General features: G+C 39.8%; 2 protein-coding genes and 1 long non-coding RNA gene across 4 annotated transcripts; 1 reads left to right on the forward strand and 2 right to left on the reverse strand.

Annotated features, from left to right (window-relative positions):
- Nucleotides 1-548: 548 nt before the first annotated feature.
- On the forward strand, nt 549-5,661 carry LOC115986404. 2 transcript variants are annotated; one of them, XM_031109396.1, is made up of 6 exons: nt 549-3,020; nt 3,339-3,985; nt 4,172-4,381; nt 4,719-4,936; nt 5,077-5,163; nt 5,368-5,661. In XM_031109396.1, exons 1-5 carry the CDS (start codon nt 734-736, stop codon nt 5,117-5,119), a joined length of 3,405 nt encoding a protein of 1,134 aa, XP_030965256.1. In that variant the 5' UTR covers nt 549-733; the 3' UTR covers nt 5,120-5,163; nt 5,368-5,661. The 2 variants fall into 2 exon arrangements, with proteins under 2 accessions (XP_030965256.1, XP_030965255.1); XM_031109395.1 differs by having other exon boundaries at nt 5,077-5,661.
- A 529-nt stretch (nt 5,662-6,190) lies between these two features.
- Nucleotides 6,191-10,112, reverse strand: LOC115986548. Its single transcript, XR_004090773.1, has 2 exons — nt 9,916-10,112; nt 6,191-6,645 (listed from the first exon to the last, which is right to left on the reverse strand). It is a non-coding gene; the product is annotated as an uncharacterized LOC115986548 (long non-coding RNA).
- Nucleotides 6,680-9,922, reverse strand: LOC115986546 (phosphatidylinositol 4-kinase gamma 4-like). The gene is made up of 2 exons (XM_031109675.1): nt 8,121-9,922; nt 6,680-7,271 (listed from the first exon to the last, which is right to left on the reverse strand). The coding sequence occupies exons 1-2, from the start codon at nt 9,522-9,524 to the stop codon at nt 6,882-6,884; spliced, it is 1,794 nt and encodes a 597-aa protein (XP_030965535.1). The 5' UTR covers nt 9,525-9,922; the 3' UTR covers nt 6,680-6,881.
- Nucleotides 10,113-20,695: the final 10,583 nt, after the last annotated feature.

The following is a 20,695-nucleotide window of genomic DNA, read 5'->3' on the forward strand; positions in this document are numbered from 1 at the left end:
AGCAAAAGAACATCTCAAACTAGAAATCATAGATTCGAAAATTCGGTTACGTATGAAAAATGTGTTAAGCATCCCACAATGCATATCCAAAAGGATAGTACCTTGTTTTGAATTTAATCCTAAATATCACCATTTAAAGAACAACTAAGATATTTGATATTTTGTTTTTAAAAAGAATGATATACATGTACATGTCAAATGAAACAAAGGTGAAGTCTATGCTATAATATTCCATTATTTTAGGAAGCATACTTTTAGAAAGCATGAAATTAGAAATTCATAGCAAAGAAAAGAAAAAGAAAAGAAAGGAATATCAAAATCATGCAAGGTCTTGGTAAGAGGATTTTTTTTGCAAAATAACACAATTTTTCTAAGTGCTAACAATTTCGTTAGTTAGCAATGTTTTCAAACTATTTAGGAAAGTAACATCTCAAGTTTCATAGAGATAAGTTCACTGTAGCAACTCAAGTCTTAAAGACTTGAGTTTCATATGTTGGCAGAGCTGAGGTAAAAAATTATCCACTTGAACTCGAGCCTTTAGAGGTTACAATACGACGTCGTCACATACAAAGAACAAGTAAAAACGCCAAAACCCAAAACCTGCACTCAACAAGTGCAAAACCCAGAGGCCAGAAAGAACCTTTATTTTTGTAGTATCAAAGAAAGAAAGCATAAGTGTTTGGTATTATGATTCACTACTAATTGGGTCCTTTTTTTTGTTTTTAATTTATCAATGGAGATTTTGAATCCTCAAATTCTATCTGGAACTCCACCTTATTTCTCTCCAAAGAAACATAGGTACAACATACCACCCAAACCCAGCTTCAAAAGAAACTCCTCGTTTCCAACCTATTATTTACCATTACATAACAACAGGAACTTCCAGATTTTTGCACATTTTGGTCGACCCACGTCTCGCCATCGCCGGAACTCGCTGAGGAAGAAGCTCACTTTTGGTGACCAACAGGAACAGGAACAGGTGAGTCTGTCTGATTTTCAAAACCCAAATCGTAGTTTCGATGATAATTTAAACTGTGATAGTGATAGCGTTATTGATAGTAGTAGACTCATAAATGTTGAAGCAGAAGAATTCAAATCAAAACGTTCGGGTTTGGGTGAGTCTGTGTTGTGGGATAAATTGGAGAATTGGGTTGAGCAGTATAGGAAAGATATCAAGGATTGGGGAATTGGGTCTGTTCCCATTTTTACAGTTTTTGAAGATTTGGAAGGGAATGTCAAGTGGGTTTCTGTTAATGAGGACGAAATTGTTAGAAGGAGACGGGGTGAGGACTCAACAGAAGTGAATTTGAAAATTCTGTGCGCTCAGAGTTTAGCTAGAGAGATGGGGAGCGGGAAGAACAATGTGATTCCGAGGAACAGTTCAGTTGCAAAGTTTGTTGTTCAAGGTGGGGAGTCTGCTTTTTTTAAGGCCATTCAGGGTTTTACTCTTCGGCCTGAATTGTTCCCCATGATGTCAAGTGTTGGGAGGTTGGTGTTGTTTGGATTTGTTGCGTTGTGGGCATTGAAAAAGTTATTTAGTTTTGGGGATAAGGAGGTTCGTCACACGGAAGTGGAGAAGGAAATGATGAGGAGAAAGATAAAGTCAAGAAAGGAGAAAGAGATGTTGGAGAAGTTTAGCGTGGAGGTTGTTCAACAAACTCCGGAACCAATTGAGAATCAGAAACCTATGATAGATAAGGAACAACTAATGAATAGTATTTTGAAAGCCAAGGCAGGTTCTGATAAATCATCATTACAAGATTCCTCTGCTATTCCAACGGCCAAATCTATCGACTTGGATAATAGAATTCAGGAAATCAGACAAATGGCCAGGCATGCGCGGGACATTGAGGGGCAAGAGCTTTCCCTGACTGATCAAGATGCAAAAGAAAAGCAGGGTGTGAATAATGAACTTTCCAATGAGATGGAATTGGTCAATGTGCTTAGTGATGACGATAAGAGTTCTTTAGGGCAGACTAATGGTATTCATGAAACTGTAAAGACAGGCAATTTGGATGTACAAAAAATTGATGATTGTGGATTTCTCAGTAAGGTCTCTTCCACAGAGGACAATATGCAAGGTTGTACTACTTCAGGTGAGAACGTTTCTTCTGATATGGAAAGCACTGTGCAGGGTTTTAAAGATAGTGAAAGTGCTTTGAAGGTAACAGACACAACCGAGGTCATCCAATTCTCTGATACTACTTATGCTGAATCGCACATGTCAAGGAAAGGTTCTATTAGAACAAAGACAAGAGTGATACTGTCATTGAAAGAAGCTAGAGACTATCTTTCTGAAAAATTTCACAACCAAGTGCCTGAAATAATGTCCCAAGTGAAAACCTTGCAAGAAAGTGATGCCGTTTTGAGGCATCCAGGTGATGAAGGATTTGGTAGAAGAGATACAGGCCATAAATTGGATGTGAATGACAAAGTGGCTGCAATTTCAGGTCGAACATCAAATTCTACACATTCCACAAAAGCCTGCAAAGTTTCTGCTTGGAAGGAATCTGTCCCAACTAAGAATGAAAATTCTGAAGATTCTGAGGCGAAATGTGGAGTGGGAGATCTTGGGAAGCCACAAACTTCCTTAAATCATGAAGGTAATGGAATGAATGCGGGGACAGGGCCACCTGCAAAGATACAAAACTGGATAGATACAAATTTTCATGAAGTTGAGCCCTTAGTTAAGAAGATTGGAACTGGTTTTAAAGATAACTACATGGTTGCTAGAGAAAAAGTTAATGAACAGTTAGATATGGATACTGAAATTACACAGCTTGCTTTTAATGGTGATGATAGTGAACTTGAGTGGATGAAAGATGATGATCTTAGAGAAATTGTCTTTCAAGTCAGAGAAAATGAGTTGGCAGGGCGAGATCCATTTTATTTGATGGATGCTGAAGATAAACATGTGTTCTTTATGGGTCTCGAAAAGAAAGTTAAGAAAGAGAATGAAAAATTGTTGAAGCTGCACGAGTTGCTACATTCAAATATTGAAAATCTTGATTATGGAGCAGGTAGTTACATGTTCTTTTAAATCATTTATATTTGATTCACTTTTTTTTTCCCTCTCGAGGAAGAAGCAATTCATTTTAGGTTTTTTAATAGAATGAATTATTGTCTGGCAGCAAGAGTATAATGAAATTCATCTAATCATGAACCCCCTGAAAGGTTACTACATTAAGAACAAATTTCTTGAAAACATATAAGCAGACTGGTAAATGATTTAGATAGTCACCTAGTAGGGGCTAAGTTTACGTTCAAATAAATACTTAACCTAGCATTCTAAGTTTTTCAAGCACTGATGCTGATTTAATCTTTTTCTCTTCCTTCAGATGGTATCAGCTTGTATGATCCACCTAGCAAGATCATACCACGCTGGAAAGGGCCTCTGATAGAAAAGAACCCTGAGTTCCTCAAGAACTTCCTTGAACAACAGAAGGCATTTTTAGCTGGGAACACTGGTAATTCATACCCGGTGAAGAAGGACCAGGAAAACTCCATTAAAAAATCAACAGGATCCCCCACCCCTGGGAATGTTGCTTCTTCTTTGCCCACCCTTGATTCAGACAAAAACTTTCATGATGAGGATCCAAAAAATTCTAGGACAGTAATTGAAGGCAGTGATGGTTCTGTTATAGCTGGCAAAAGATCAGGGAAAGAATATTGGCAACACACAAAGAAATGGTCCCGTGGGTTTTTGGATTCTTATAATGCAGAGACAGACCCAGAAGTTAAATCAATTATGAGGAATATGGGGAAGGATTTAGATCGGTGGATCACTGAAAAAGAAATACAGGAAGCAGCTGATCTGATGAGCAAAGTACCTGAGGGGAATAAGAAATTCATGGAAAAGAAACTCAACAAGCTCAAAAGAGAAATGGAATTGTTTGGACCACAGGCCGTAGTGACCAAATACCGCGAATATGCAGATGAGAAGGAAGAAGATTATCTGTGGTGGTTGGATCTTCCACATTTGCTGGTAAGTTTGTGATATTTCAACTTTTTCAGCTTCTTGGACCTGAATCTGCTCATTTCTAAACAAAGTCTCAAAACTATGCACTTGTCAAAAATTCCATAGACTAGTGTCTTATATTCTGCTTTAGTATAGATATCTTCTCCATGAAATTTACAGAGTAAATAGATTTTTTTTCTCCCTGCTTTCCAGTGCATCGAATTGTACACAGTTGATGATGGGGAACAGATGGTTGGACTATATTCATTGGAGATGGCTACTGATCTTGAATTGGAACCAAAGCCATGTCATGTGATTGCCTTCGAGGATGCTGGTGACTGCAAAAATCTTTGTTATATAATTCAGGCTCACATGGACATGCTTGGAAATGGCCATGCCTTTGTTGTTCCTCGGCCACCTAAGGTGAGGAGTTTATTTGTTTCCATACTACTTCTTTCTATAGAGCATCATGTGATTGCCATTGTTGGTGATGGCCATGGAGGCAATTTGATGCTTAGTTTCCACTTCTCTTCACTATCAAAGCTGTGTATCTTAAGTATTCCTTTCTGCAAGCCCTTATGCTTTTCTGCTTTTGGATGTTTTTGCTGTCTGCTAGGTCTGAGTTCCCTTCTTGGTCCATTTTGAGTATAATGGATTTTTTTTTTTTTTTGCTTGACATTGGGGTTCTTAGGTGTTATTTATTCCTTTGTGATGGGAACTCTTGTTCTTGCCATTGCTAATAGTCATTAACTCTCTCTAGGATGCTTTTTGGGAAGCAAAAGCAAATGGTTTCAGTGTAACTGTCATCAGGAAAGGGGAACTTCAGCTCAATGTTGACCAAACACTAGAAGAAGTGGAGGAACAAATTACTGAGATTGGGAGCAAAATTTACCATGATAAGATCATGAAGGAACGCTCTGTGGATATAAGCTCATTGATGAAGGGTGTATTTGGTGTTACTGGCAAACCCACAAAGAGGTAACTTTTGAACTCTGGCATAGTTAGTTTTGAAAGTTGGCGGAAAGGGATGGGACAATTCTGCTCAATTGCATTAGTTATTTCAGTCACGTTTACATTTTTATGGTAAACTCATGTATTTCTTGGTGATTGCTTTTCAGAAAGGGGTTGAAGCAGATGCTGAAGAAGTCTAACAAGAAATAAGGATGATGTCTGCCTCCTGCACTTGGGCAGGATGTGTTTTCAAGATGCCTGTCTTGCTTTTTTGGTCTGACAAGTGCCACACAAAAATCATAGCTATAGCAAGATCCAGCATGTCTTGACCAATGTCTTGAATCGTCTGACAAAATTTGGATGTGTCAAGCTCGATAAATTTATAGAAGACATTGTAAGTTATGCATAAAATAAAATTACGACTGCCTATTTCACTTGCATTTTTGTTCTTATTCCAGACCAAAGATGGACTATGGGAAGCCAGCACTCAATCTTCTGATCACATAATTGTTCAAGACAGTGAGTTGTCCCAAATAGGTTCACAACCGCTCTGCATCATCCTGTTGTCCCTGCCCCGTTCTTGAGTCACCATTCTGCTCCAATCATGTAGTGAATGGAAATCCAACATGGATGTAAGTGTTGAGCAATAATTTGAAAATGTATGGTGTTTTGTGAAGGTGTATCCTTGTTACTGCTGCTTAATGTTTAATGAGGACGGTGTTTGTTATAGAAGTCATACAATATTGAAATTACATCATAACATAAAGATAATTAAGAAATTTATTTATGAGACACGGGACACCAATCATATTCATTGTTACATAAATTTTAAATCTTTTTGTACTAAAACTGGTAATAGCTTTAATATTTTCCATTTGAAATTGTTACATAAATTTTAAATCTTTTTGTACTAAAACTGGTAATAGCTTTAATATTTTCCATTTGAAATGCACAGTCCAATTGTGTATCAACTGACCAATTATCAATAAGAGCAATGCTAGGCATAGTATGTACATTTGTTATTTTCTGTCAATTTTTAAACACCAAAAAAAGAGAGAATTCATAATTATTATGATGTCCATTTGGTATGACAATTTTTAAAACTTCTTTAATAAAAAATTTAGTAATTTTACCATTTTTCTATAATTAAAATCACCTAATTTTTCACTTGTTACTACTTGAACAATTATTGTCTTTACACCTCAAATGAAAGCAGCACATTTTGGGCCAATAGATGTAAACTATCGTCCCAAAATAGTGCATCTAGGAGAGAAAAACAAGTGAGAGAAGGCTGATTTTATTGATAGGAAGATGTTAAGAAACAGAGTTGAACATCTCGATTCAAGAAGTCTATCAAGTCAATATGAAAAAGACATTAGAAGTTTCAATATTGTTAGTGAGCTTGCCAACTTTATATTATTGTTGTGATGATCCTACCCACACGAAGATTACCTTCAGTATGAAAAACACCTAGATGCTCTAACAGAAGCATCAGAAGACCAAGTCATGACGCAGATTACACAACCCATGTCTCTCCTGCGATCTTTGGTATTTGAATCCCAAACGAAGATTCCCTTCAGTATGAAAAACACCTAGATGCTCTAACAGAAGCATCAGAAGACCAAGTCATGCCGCAGATTACACAACCCATGTCTCTCCTGCGATCTTTAGTATTGAATCCCAAACAGATTCATTCATACTCATATATGTGCATTTTCAGCAATATAATCACAAACCTGTGCCACAAATAAAAAATAATAAAATAAAACATAATGAATCAAGAACTTCAATTCAATCACAAGACATGTGATATGAAAGAAATAGTATTGACAAAGAAATAACGACTACTTTCACATTGTGTATGGACAAAAGGAGAACATCCTAATCACCTATCATACATACATATGTACGATACTATGTCCATATATGTACCAATGTTCCTATAATAGAAATTAAAAAAAAAATAGCATCCTTATAAAAACGGAAACCGAGAAATCTTGTCAAGGTGGTGATCCATGATTTGGGACACAGTCTCAAGGAATGTAGCTTCACTTGTGCTAGGAAGCACAGAATCCTGGGCTTCTTGGACAATTTCCTCAATCACGGATTCCTTCTTCAAGTTTTCTCTACAAATCATACTTCCAATGGCAAAGGGACTAAGCCCTCTTTCTACTCCCTTTTTCAGAAGCATGGTTGAGATGCGGAGTGTGCGAGCACATTCAAGTGGCACGTCCCATCCATGGAATTTCAGAAGGGAAATGTCTTCTTCAGCATCCAGAGATCTTATGTAGTCAATGGTCTCAGTGGAGTAAGGTTGACGAGCCTGTGGCCAATAGAGCCACTCAAATGTGCAATCTTCGAACTGCAGGATCAGCACAAGTGTAAAGTAAATAGGATTGAACAGATTGAGCAAAAGACTGAAACAACAACCAAGTCTTAGTCCCAAAATTTTGGGGTTGACTATGAATCCTCATCAAACTAATTAGGGTCAGCCACATGTACGCTTTTCTGCCATTCTATCTTATCCAAAATCACACTCTTTGTCACTACTTTAATTGATATGTCCTTTTTCATTATTTTTACTAATGTTATTTTAGGTCTTCCTCTACATTTGAATCAATTCATTCCTTCTCCCTAGTACATTAATCGCTCTTCTTTGTACAGAATCAAAACATATCAAGTGACTCTTCCTCATCTTTTCATCAATTGGTCACTCCTATCTTTAAGAAAATTTCTTCATTTCAATTGAAAAAAAAAAGAAAAGAAAAAGAAAATTCATATCAAAAAACAGGATGACATATTTTTGTAATATAGGAAGCAACTTTAAAATCAATCAAGCAGCCATTATACTTTGAAAATCATATGCAAGCGGATGTGCAGCAATCTTAACTTGGATTAAAAACTTTTAATAAAAATGACCAGATGTGGAAAATCATAACAGGCTGAATTCATTTATTCAATCAAACTGAATAAGTCTTATGGAACACTATAGTCCTGAACTCCTGATTGAAATTTGAACCAAATATATGGGATGAATCAAGAATAATGGGATTCTAAAATATGAATATAAAGTAATATGAAAGTCAAAAAACATAAAAGGAGACAACAAACCAATCAAACAACTATACCACAGGCAAATCAAACAAATAAAATAGTTGTAAGATGCATTAAGTTGCAAAGAGTTACACAGCCAAAGTTAAGTAGTACTTACAGTTTCAGGCAAGCAATATCCATGATCAATTGGAATCAGCAGAGTCTTGCCATCTACTTGCTCTTTGCTCAGTAAAATATTCCCAGCATGCCTATCTGCATTTGCCAGTCTGATATCCAACACAGAGATTTTATGCACTTCCTCAACTGGGAATGCCCCAGGGCCCATATCCTCACAACTTCCATTATTCTCCGTGAACATCTGCAGAGATCCAATCTTGACGGTCAAATCCCCAGGATGGTTAAATCCTCCGTGCAAGCATTTGACCATAAAAGTAGGGGGAACCCCAGCAAAGCCCTTTCCTTCACCAAACAATGAGCGGTGCCCACCTTTTGGATGATCCAAAATATAAGCTGCTACTTCCCTGAATGCTCCTTCTCCGACTCTTGTACCCTTTTTTAATCCCTCACCATCCAGTGACAATGGTAGCCCTCGGGGATTGTTCACAGCCATTGGCTCCTCATCAATGGGCTTGAAAACAGACACATACTTCTGCCCCGACGTGTCCAGCATAAAATAAACTCCTCCTGTACCCTCCATAGACCTGATCGGATAATGACCACTTTCTAATCCGCCATATGTGGAGTTAACCATATTCCAAACCACCGAGGGCAATTTGATCTTGTGGTTAACAATAACTGGCTCCAACAAAAAACCCCTATCAGGAGGCTTTTTAGGTAGAATTTCTCCATCAGCTTCATACCCTCTATCAGAATTCTTTCCTCCAACATCAGATTTACTCCTATAATTTTCTCCATCAACGTCACGAACTCCCCCATCAATTAACTGTGGCACAACGATGGACAACTCAAGATTCTTCTCAACTGGTCTAGCCCGAACTTTTGCAGATTTCCGAACCAACAAATGTATCACAGCATCATTATGTTTACAGAGATCATCAATAAGCCTCTGATCCTCTACTCTCTCTCCGTTATACACAACTTCTTGTTCGTCAAGATCAACAAACTCCTTCCCCTTCTTTGCAATCTCATGTTTCACATAACCAACGTCTTTACCCCGCTCCACATGGAATTTAAATTCTTTCCCACTCACAGTCCTAACATTAATGAACTGAAGATCTGAAAGCCTAAGAACCAAATGCAAAACATTACCATCAGCAACCCCATAGTCCCGTACCAGAGAATCGCTCCGGGCCAATTCTCGGCCTCCACAAACGAGCTTCTGATTCTTGACAACAAACCCTTTACAGGTTTGGATCTTTAGTTTAACAGAATCAATGGAATCCGATTCCAAAACACGAAAAGGAGTCATTGACCCCGACATGTCGAGGTATACCATAATCGACTCTTCCGAGCAAAGATTGAATTCGGAATGCAAATTATTAGGGAAAACAACAGGCTCATCGCGAACGGGACTAAGGACAGTGACACCGGCGGACGACATTGCTTTTTATATCTATATACTAAATTTTTTTTTTTAAAAAGCTTACTAGAAATGAATGAAATGTACAATTATTGAAAGCAAAAAGAATTCAGTCAGATTTGAGACATATTTCTTCTAACTACAAAGATCATCTAATGGATACATACATACCATACCAACCCCAGATGAGATTATCCATCAAATAGACACCTAGATTAGATTTGACTACTACTTCTTCTTATATACAACTACAAAAAATAAACAAATTGAAAGGCCTAGAGTCAACGCCCCAAGAGGCCCAGACAGAACTAAAAATGAAATTATTCATCCATCGACATCGAGATTACAAAGCAAAAAGGAGGAGAAGACCCAACAAACAAAGAAGGCAGAGACAGAGACAGAGGATCCTTACCGAACAGGAAGAACCAAAGAGAAAGGGTTCACGAGGAACCAGAGCTTAAATTGGAGGAGACCAATAATAATAACAATAATAATAATAATAATAATGGTTGGCTATTTTTTGTTGCTTTGAAAATTTATATATATTTCTTAGAAAGAAGAAGGAGGAAGGAAGTTTCTCAAAAGAAAAAAAATAGAAGGAGGAAGGAAGGTGGAACGCGTGTAGCAGCCAGAGATAAACATGTTCCTGTTTGACTTTTTGTCGGGAGTACTGTTCTGTCCGAAAGAGATTTTTAAAAATTGAATTAAAAAAAAAAAAAAAAAAACAGTTACGTAACAATAAGAATTTTCATTTTTTACTTTCTGGTCACTTGGAGTGCTTTCCAAGCCAATGTCACAATTTTGGGGACGGTCCAATTAGCATGCTTGTGCCATGTATGTTGTCCAATAAGTGAGTGCCATGTATGATAGATACATGCACTTTGTGGTTTTCTTGTACGTTTTAAGTTCTACCTCATAAAATTTAGAAATTGATGTAATAATAAATATAATTGTTGATTTCAATCACTTATAAATAAATATTTGAATTATTTGAAATATAAGTTTGGCGAAAACATCATTTTAGTCCCTACATTTTAAGGTTATAATTAATTTGGTCCTTACATTTTAGTAACAATCAATTTGGTCCCTATTATTTTCAAATTGCAGTTAATTTGGTCTCTATGGTTAACTTACTAACAAAAAATGTCTATATGACAAACGGTTTGCATTGTTGACGCACACATGGTTAAAATAATAATATAAAATTAAATATTTTAAAAGCCACTTAAGCATTTTAATTTTTTTTTAAATCCATGTCAAACCAGAAAAGAAAAAAAAAATCTGAAAAGATGAATTGAAAGAAAAAATTATTATTATTTTTTTTATAAAAGCCTCAATTTCTTTTATGCTTTCTTATGTATTCTCAAAACTTTTCTTAGCTGCCAAAGATAATTCCTAGCAACACAACACAGTTATTAACTCTATTATCCACCAAAAAAAAAAAAAAGAAGGTAATGTAGACCAATTTTCTTTTACGTTCTTCTCTTTTTATCTATTTTCCTAGCAACTTCACGCAACCATCAAAACCATCACAGATTAGACCATTTACAGCCACCATTAACATCCAAACCATTGAAAGTTGAACCAGCCGAAACCCCACAACCACCAGAAATCAGTTTTACTATTTCTAATCCACCAACACATACAAATCTGCAAGGCCTAGATTTGTATCACTACTGCCGATATCGAATCCCAATCACCCACCACGGAGTGAGTGGAGGTAGATCTGTTCTGGTGATTTATCGGAATGGACGAAACCTACTTCTCCTCCTCACGTCGCTCACGACGGCGTCCTCCACGTCCACAGTTCCACTTGAGGCATCTGCTGCCGAAGCCTTGCACAAAGCCATTGATGTCTCCTCTTGCTCCACCATGCTCAGCCATGGTTATGGAAAATAAAGATTTGGATTTCGGCAGAGAGAGAGAGAGAGAGAGAGAGGGGCGGGGAAGGTTATGTTATTGGAAATAGATTTGGATTTCTGCGTGTATGTGAGAGAGAATGAGAGAGAGAGAGAGGGGCCAAGAAGATTATATTGTTTGGTTTCAGATCAGATTGTGGTGTTGCTGGATATTGTGTTTGGTATCTAAGAAAGTGCAAGATGGGGTAGAAAATAAAAGAAATTCAAGACTAAAAAAAAATTAGTTTCTTTATTTTTGTTCTTTCAATTAATCTTTTCAGTTTTTTTTTTTTTTTTTTTTTTTTTTTTTTTTGACATGGATTTTGTTTTAAATTGAAATGCTTAGGTGGCTTTTTAAATATTTAATTTTATGTATTATGTTAGCCACATGTACGCTAACAATGCAAACATTTTGTCACATAGACATTTTTTATCAATGAGTTAATGGTAGGGACCAAATTGACTACAACTTGAAAATAATAAGGACCAAATTGACTGTTATTAAAATGTAAGGACCAAATTGACTGTGACCTTAAAATGTAAGGACCAAAATGGTATTTTCGCCTATAAGTTTTTAAGTTCAATCTTCAATGAAATAAAAGTTGCAAGCTCATACAATAGGTTTTAGGAAAAATTAAAAATTTTCAACCAAAATCTTAATTTAATTTAAATTATATATATATATATATATATATATTGTGGGTCCGAGAATTTTGCAGTCCGGCCCAAACTCTATCTGGGCCCAGGGCCCGTGCCGAGGAGGTACCTTGCCGAAGACGAATGATCAGTGGCTGAGGTAGCAAGGGGAACGGCTGAGAACTTACCCTGTCCTCGGCATTCCATAGCTTCAACAGGAAGACCAACACCCTGATATAGGCAATCCCCGAACAGCCCCCTCAAGGGGATGTGAACGGAATAGGGCCCAAAGGGAAGCAGGGTGTGAACTCGGACCAAGGAAAGTGCGTCCCACCCCTTTCAGTAAATGCACCTGCCAATACCCAGAGCTGGTTAATGAGAAAAGACGTTTGGGCGGTGCAAACGTCGGTCCATGCAACTAATAGAAAGTTAGACGGGACGATTGATGGGATGGATACAGAAGTAAGCTCCTGCCTGACCTACAAGTGGAGAGTCAGGATCAACCAAGACGGACTATATAATAAAAAGGAAGGTGTACCAATGGGGGGGTTGGGAAAAATAGCCAAAAACCAGAGCCTCCCAGCCCACCTCCAGGAGAAAGACTCCAGGGGTGTAGGAAAACGTAAACTGGTACGAACACCGCGAAAAACCCACCGCCTATCGATCAAGGCCTAGCCTTCCAAACCCACGCTCTACAAATGATGTTGTTAGGGGCCTTTTCACGTGCGAACCCGACACTGTTACGGTCCGCCACGAATCGCGTCCTTACAATTGGCGCCGTCTGTGGGAAGGCTTGTGTGTTGGTATAGGAAGTGGGTCGATAGAGTTTCTTCGTTGTATCTAACCGTTGGTTATAGAGTTCTAGTACAAAGTTCTGTTACGAACTACGTTTCTTGATTAGGGGCTTGGTTGAGGAGCTAACTCCCTTAAAACCAAGGTCCCCCGTAAAGAGCAAACTAGGCACTTGGTAACGTTAACCGTATGGATAAACTCTAGGGGCTTGGCTGCGGAGCTAACTCCCCTAAAGCCAAGATCCCACACAAAAAGAAAACTAGGTTTTGGACAGAACCAAGGTATTGCATGGTCCACCGGACTCAAGCCTCTGGGGAAACCAACTACCTGGATGTGGAAAACTAGGTTTTGGACAGAACCAAGGCATTACATGGTCCACCGGACTCAAGCCTCTGGGGAAACCAACTACCTGGATGTGGAAAACTAGGTTTTGGACAGAACCAAGGCATTGCACGGTCCTCGGACTCAAGCCTCTGGGGAAACCAACTACCTGGATGTGGAAAACTAGGTTTTGGACAGAACCAAGGCATTGCATGGTCCACCGGACTCAAGCCTCTGGGGAAACCAACTACTTGGACGAGGAAAACTAGGTTTTTGGACAGAACCAAGGCATTGCATGGTCCTCGGACTCAAGCCTATGGGGAACCAACTACTTGGATGAGGAAAACCAGGCACTAAGCGAGTTTTAGCTATTATGCGTGACGTTAAAAATGGTGCTTATATCTTCGTAAGACGAAGGTTAGGAATAAATCTAAGGCCTTTGTGGGCGCAAGTAAATTAGGGTTCGGGGAACATGATGATGAATGTATTATATGCATAGCTATTTGTACATGTTAGAATAAATCAACGCAGAGTTCATAAGCAAATAGTGCGCATCAACGAGGGCGGTTAACGATGCAATCAGAAGGAAAAAGGAAAAGCAAGATTTCATATATACATGTTCAAATGCTTGTAAACCATCAATAAATTAGGAAGTTTGTGAAAGGAAAAGAAACAAGTTAATCGTTCAAATAGAAACGAATACAAAAAGCCCAACGAGGGCTTCTACTTTTCTGCTTCTTTGTCGGTGACATTTTGGGAGATGGGAGCAGATTCAGCTTCGGTGCCTGGAAGGATGGTCCCTTCTGGGGAAGGCTGAACAGGACCAGCACTGGTACTCTAGGGAACCACAGCAAGGGAAGTGGCCTGTGGCGGCTCTGCAAGTATGGTGGGTTCCTCTGTATTAGGCACCTGAATGCCAACCACGGGCTCGGCAACCTCTTTAGGTGCCTCAGAATCCGTGTGCTGGGATATCACTGTCACATCCTGAAGTTCTCCTTCTTTGGGCGCCTTGCTAGAAGAACCGCTGGCCTGCAAGTCTTCCAACGGGGTGATCTCTACCTCGGGTTGATCACGAGTAGCCGCGGGGCTGGTCGAAGTGGCCTCGCGGATGGCTGCCGGGTAGAATATGCTCTCCGCCTTTCACAAATCAGATGAGGCATCCACCCCAGCTCGCTTCAATGCTTCCTCCCAAACCTGGGAGCAATAAAACCTACACACACCAGGGATCTGCGCCTTAAGGGTGGCCTGGGTCTCGGCTACTCCCATGTTGTAACCATCGTCCTCGGCCGTATTCTTGGCAGCTTCTGCCTCGTTCCTGGCAAACTCGGCCTCCTGCTTTGCCCTTACGGCTTCATCACGGGCATATTCTGCCACTCCTTTCTCATGCAGAGCCGTGGTCAGCTGCTTATTTAAATCCTCGATCAGAGTTCTGGCTATTTGCAGCTGATCCTCGGCTTCAATTGCGCGCTTGGTTTGGTCCTTGGCCTGTTTTTGGACACTGGCAAGGCCCGCCGAGACGTTATCCCTCTCGCGAGTGGTCATTGTTAAGTCATCCTTGACTTTGGCAAGTTCCTTTTCAGAAGCTTCGAGAGTCTTTGAGGCCGTTATGCGCCTCTTGCGTTCGTTCTCAGCCACCTTACTCCTGTCATGCACTTCTTCCTCCATCCTATAGGTTGCCTGGAGAGCCTGTCAAGAAAGATGAACGTGTAGTGAGTGACAAACTGGTGACGAGAATTAGTAAAGTGTTAGGTTTCAAGAAATCTTACCATGCCCAAGTATCTCTTAGTACTGAGAAAAACCTCCTGCATCCTCATTCTCTTCAGCTCTTCCATGTCATTAGGGAGTAGCATGGTTCTCCCTAATGCATCTGCCACGTATTCACCCTCGCCGTCTCCAAGGTCCCTCAGAGAGGCAGTTTCCAGTAATGGACCCCCGTGAAGCATTGGGGCAGGAAGCCAGGCGCTCGGAAGGGATTGGGAATCAATTCCTTTTCCTTTGCCTTGAGAGGTTTGAACTGCGGGTCCTTTGCCTCTGCCTTGGGGTCCGGTCTTCGGTTGTTTTGTGGGCGGAGTCTCATCCTTCTCCTTAGGAGGTTGGGATTTTTCCTCGTCCACAATGTCCTTGCCCTTGGGGCTCCTCTTTCTCTTGAAATCAGCACCTTCGGGTCGAGGAGACCGAGTTGGTTGGGAGGAGGTGGGAGGTTCGTAGCGGGTGGATTGTGGTTGGGACTTGGTGGAGGATGACCTAGTTTGGATTGTAAGGGGCCGAGCTGGTGGAGGAGGAGCATTGGGTTGTGGTGCCTCCTGGGTATCCTTCCCTGGTTGGTCCTCGAGGAGTTGGAGAAGGGGGGTTAAAGGTATTCTTTTGACTCCCATCTCGGCTTGAGAAGAGGTGCCTATTAATGATAATTCCGCCTCGGACAAGGCTGGGTCACCTAGGTCACCAGGAGGGTCCTCGGATTGGTAGACTAAGTCAAATACCCCGAACCCTTCCTCGGGCTGATCTGGCTCACCTTCGTCCTCTGCTGCTTGATGAGACGAAGAGGGGCCCGCCAAGGGGATGTTCTTGGGGACAGCTGGCTCCTGCGAGATCAAAAATCCCTTCTCTACCACGGTAATTTTTGGAAGCCAAGGACGGCGGGCACTGATCACGTGCTTCGCGTCCCCGAACGACTTCTGAACCGGAGGGTACCCTAGTATTTTGTGAGCTGCACGGACTTGGCCATCACTGTCATTCACAAAAACTGCCGCTTGTAAAACGGTCTCCAAATCTGCCCGATTGACTAAATGAAAATGCCATTTATAGGCGCGTTCATCTACAAAAGCAACAAACATATATGCATAGTTAGTTATCGAAGGAAGTTAGGTTAGAATGGTTTAAAGGGTTATCCCTCTTCCATTCCTAATACCCCACCTGGTTCTCCTTCTACTACGGGGCATGGATCGCCATCATGCCACTCCCCAGAGACGATAAGAAAATCCTTGTTCAGTCCCTTGTTGGAATCAGGGAGGCACTGGATCAACCGAATCCTATCATCCCTCGACCTCATGTAGTAGGTCTTTCCTTTCAATTTTTGGAGGTTATAGCACCAGTTTACATCATGGTGGGTCAGTCTTAAACCCATCTTCTCGTTTAAAGCGTCCACACAACCCAAAATCCTAAGAACGTTGCCGGCGCACTGGGTAGGGGCTAAACGGAAATGCCTGAGGTAACCCCTTGTCACTGGTCCCATAGGGATTCTCATACCTCCCTCTACAAAGGCGAGGACGGGAATTACAACCGCGCCCGTTCCCCTCTTAATGTGCCATTCCCCCATCTTACAGTGTTCCAGACTTACGTTGGGGGGAATCCTATAATCAACGATGAACTTATTCATCGCCTCTTCAGTATCGACCAACTTCCTCAATCTCAATTTAGCCGCCTTCGCCATTCACTAAAACAAACCTAACCCGCGACGGAAAAGAAAGGGAGCCAAAGAGAAATAAATCCAGAAAAGAAAAAACGTGAGTTAATAGAGGTAGGGAACTTACATAAAAAGAGAATTACGCTTCGGATGGGCTATATGTGCTTGAGATAGACTTGAATTTGGGCGGAAGTTCGGATGAACCCTGGATAGACGCACTAAAACTCTTAAGTATAGAACTGGAGAGACGGATCCATTTCCAAAAAATCTTTTATACTTTCTAGGGTAAACTGCACGCCCTTTTTCCCGCCCAAAGAGGCCAGGAGATCACCACCGTTCGATTTCCATCACACCGTTGAACGTGGGAAGTACCAAGCCGCCCGTATTTAATGAGGCCACGTTTCGCCTTCCAACGGCTCTAGGAACGTGCCTTGGGCAGGTGAAAAACCTCGGGAATCGCTAGATGACAAGGATTGATAGGCATTGGCAGGTCCATGATGTCATAAAAACCCTCCTATCCGTCCGAGGGGACGGATAGCAGGATTTTGAGGGGTTATTATGGGTCCGAGAGTTCTGCAGTCCGGCCCAAACTCTATCTGGGCCCAGGGCCCGTGCCGAGGAGGTACCTTGCCGAAGACGAATGATCAGTAGCCGAGGTAGTAAGGGGAACGGCTGAGAACTTACCCTGTCCTCGGCATTCCATAGCTTCAACAGGAAGACCAACACCCTGGTATAGGCAATCCCCGAACAGCTCCCTCAAGGGGATGTGAACGGAATGGGGCCCAAAGGGAAGCAGGGTGTGAACTCGGACCAAGGAAAGTGCGTCCCACCCCTTTCAGTAAATGCACCTGCCAATACCCAGAGCTGGTTAATGAGAAAAGACGTTTGGGCGGTGCAAACGTCGGTCCATGCAACTAATAGAAAATTAGACGGGACGGTTGATGGGATGGATACAGAAGTAAGCTCCTGCCTGACCTACAAGTGGAGGGTCAGGATCAACCAAGACGGACTATATAATAAAAAGGAAGGTGTACCAATGGGGGGGTTGGGAAAAATGGCCAAAAACCAGAGCCTCCCAGCCCACCTCCAGGAGAAAGACTCCAGGGGTGTAGGAAAACGTAAACTGGTACGAACACCGCGAAAAACCCACCGCCTATCGATCAAGGCCTAGCCTTCCAAACCCACGCTCTACAAATGATGTTGTTAGGAGCCTTTTCACGTGCAAACCCGACACTGTTACGGTCCGCCACGAATCGCGTCCTTACATATATATATATATATATATATATATTATGCCTTTGAAAAAAGATCACTGTTAACTAATTTGATCAAAATTCCATTAAATTGCAAATAAGATTTTTAATTTTAAAAAAAATAAACACACACAAGGAAGGGAAATTCTAAAATCTTGTAGATTGATAAATTGAGAGGTATTGATATATAGATATATATATAAATATATATTATACCTTTGAAAAAGGATCACTGTTAACTAATGTAATCAAAATTCCAATAAATTGCAAATAAGATTTTTAATTTTTAAAGAAATAAACACACACATAAGGAAGGGAAATTCTAAAATCTTGTAGATAAATAAATCGAGAGGTATTGAGGTGATATCGAGATTTTTAAAACCTTAATCGGTTGGCTTGCAATCAAGGCAGCAAATTCAACAATTCTTGATTACTTTTCTTATGCCTTCAGTTGATACCACTTGAATATAAATAGAGGTACTCAACCTAAGACTCAAGTACATTAAAAAAAAAAAAAAAAAATTTGTGTTTTGACTATGAAATGTCAACATATTAAAATATGACCTTGACACATATAGTAGATGATTGAATGGGTTGTAACTTCTTTGAAAGATTCACATTCTTCCGTGATAAGAATGCTTTGTGAGAGTCTCTAGTCTCTACCTCAAAGTAAGACTAGAAACAAGTCTTAAGTAATAAAAAGTTTATTCTTTTTTTTTTTTAATTTTTTTTTTAAGAATACTAAGTATTTTACATAAACTATATTTATAACCTCCTTGCATCATTCTCATTCGTCGCACATGATTCATTAGTTTACTATTGGATCTTCAATTATACATTCTAAAGAAGGCTAAAATGGGCATTTGCCCCTTTCGCCAAAACTTTTGAGCAAAATGCCTCATGTTTAAAACTATTTAGGAAAATGCCTCTGTTTTGAAATTCGATTTTCTAAAAATCGAGTTTCAATTTAAAACTCGATTGAAAAAAAAAATCCTAAGTCCATGTTTGCTATAACTTGATTGTCTAAAAATCGAGTTTTACATTTGGAACTTGATTTTTAAAAAATCGAGTTTCAAAACAGGGGCATTTCCTTATATAATTTCAGAAAGAGGGCATTTTGTTGGAAAGTTTGTGAGAAAGGGGTAAAAACCCATTTTGGCCTTCTAAAGAATATCAACATGGTTTTAGTGCATTACATGTACATTTGCCTAACAAAATCTTAACTAGCTCTAGCTTGAAACAGTTCCTGAATATTGCCCCATCATTCTTCCACATGGATACTCTTATTCAAGCCTTGAACTGATTTCCATAGTTTTCAGAACCGGACCGAATCGGGAGGTCGGACCGTGAAAACTGAGAACTAGGATGAAAACCGGTTTTTTAAGCCTAAAGAACCGGATTTTTTGTTAATTCCGTGAACCCCTAAAATTGGGGTTAGACCACATGAACCGGTGAGAACCGTGCGGTCCAACCCCTTAGCAATTTAAAAAAAAAAACAACAACAACAACTTAACACAATTTTATTCTACTTAATTAAATTATCCATCTCTCACAAGGAATAAAAAAAAAATTATAATTAAAATCCTTCAAAGATATTCAACTTTACTTCAAAAATTAATCATAAATTTTAATGCTTTTATGGTTATTATCTTATTTTATTAACTTTCTTATTTAATTATTAAATATATGCTTGAAAATCATTAAATTTTCCTCACATATATAGATATATTGTCAATTTTGCTAGTTTTATAAATTTAATATCTATATTTAGGCTTTAATAAATTATTAAATTAATTATGACATCATCACGGTTCGACCTCGGTTCGACCTCAAAAACCTTGAACCTTTCCCTTTCATAGTTCAATGAACGGTCTGGGTCTGAAAACCTTGCTGATTTCTAGATGTCTCTCACGTACAAGAGGAATTGCCTTGAGTTGAGTTCAGATGCACTTTAGGACAGGCAAGGTTGGCACACATTATCAATTAGAGGCTTTGAAATGCCGATTGGGACTTTCTTTGTTTCCCTTAATTATGCTTCTCTTAAGCTAGTTTGATTTCCTAACATGATATCTTAACAACACGCCGTCATTTAGAGAACATTTTTCTCAAGGTTATGTTGTTTTTGCCAAGTATGGATGGACATTTCCATGATGCCTCTTCATCAAAGGTGACTTTGCAATTAGCAAATAATCTAGTTACATCTTTTTTTTTTTTTTGAGAGAATCAGGCCTGCCTGACTAGGCCGAAAAAAATTATTTTATTACTGGAATGTCAGATACAAAAAAACGATAGATATCCGCAGGAATGGAATTCATCCAAACTATAGTAGGAAAAGACAATCTCGCTCGTCTAGCCAACGCATGTGCTAAAACATTGCCATGCCGACGCGTATGAGAGAAAGAATAGTATTGGAACATACTGATTGAAAACATAATGTCTTGAACTAAATGACCCACAACTGGATGCTGAAAATTTTTCTTCTTAATAGCTGAAATAGACTCTTCCGAATCCCCTTCAAAGATAACACCACTGAAACCAAACTCACGGACAAACAGAGCAGCCCGCCTTGCTGCCATAGTTTCCAGAGCAACGATGGATGAAGGCAGGGGAATTATTTCAGACAGTGCCGCCAAGACCTCACCCAGAGAATTACGCACCACCACACCAATACCGGCAGCTCCCAGATCGTCGAAGACCGCTCCATCGAAATTAGCTTTCAGCAGCGCTGCATCAGGAGGCTTCTAGATGACTTTCGACGCCACCATTTTTGTTTCTGGTTTTGCACACAGTTGTTGAAAATCCGTCAGCTGCTTCTGTGCCAACTCCGGAATCTTCTCAAGGGGAGCAGCAACCTCATTGACTCGGATTTTGTTACGCCGATTCCAGATA

This window comes from Quercus lobata, chromosome 4, assembly GCF_001633185.2.
Source record: "Quercus lobata isolate SW786 chromosome 4, ValleyOak3.0 Primary Assembly, whole genome shotgun sequence".
In the NCBI taxonomy this organism is placed as follows: domain Eukaryota; kingdom Viridiplantae; phylum Streptophyta; class Magnoliopsida; order Fagales; family Fagaceae; genus Quercus; species Quercus lobata.

Coding starts and splice junctions, on each gene's coding strand:
- LOC115986404 (XM_031109395.1), top strand. CDS start 734: ATGGAGATTTTGAATCCTCAAATTCTATCTGGAACTCCACCTTATTTC. Junction 3,986..4,171: donor TGGATCTTCCACATTTGCTG/GTAAGTTTGTGA, acceptor CCTGCTTTCCAG/TGCATCGAATTGTACACAGT. Junction 4,937..5,076: donor ACTGGCAAACCCACAAAGAG/GTAACTTTTGAA, acceptor ATTGCTTTTCAG/AAAGGGGTTGAAGCAGATGC.
- LOC115986546 (XM_031109675.1), bottom strand. CDS start 9,524: ATGTCGTCCGCCGGTGTCACTGTCCTTAGTCCCGTTCGCGATGAGCCT. Junction 7,272..8,120: donor GATATTGCTTGCCTGAAACT/GTAAGTACTACT, acceptor CTGATCCTGCAG/TTCGAAGATTGCACATTTGA.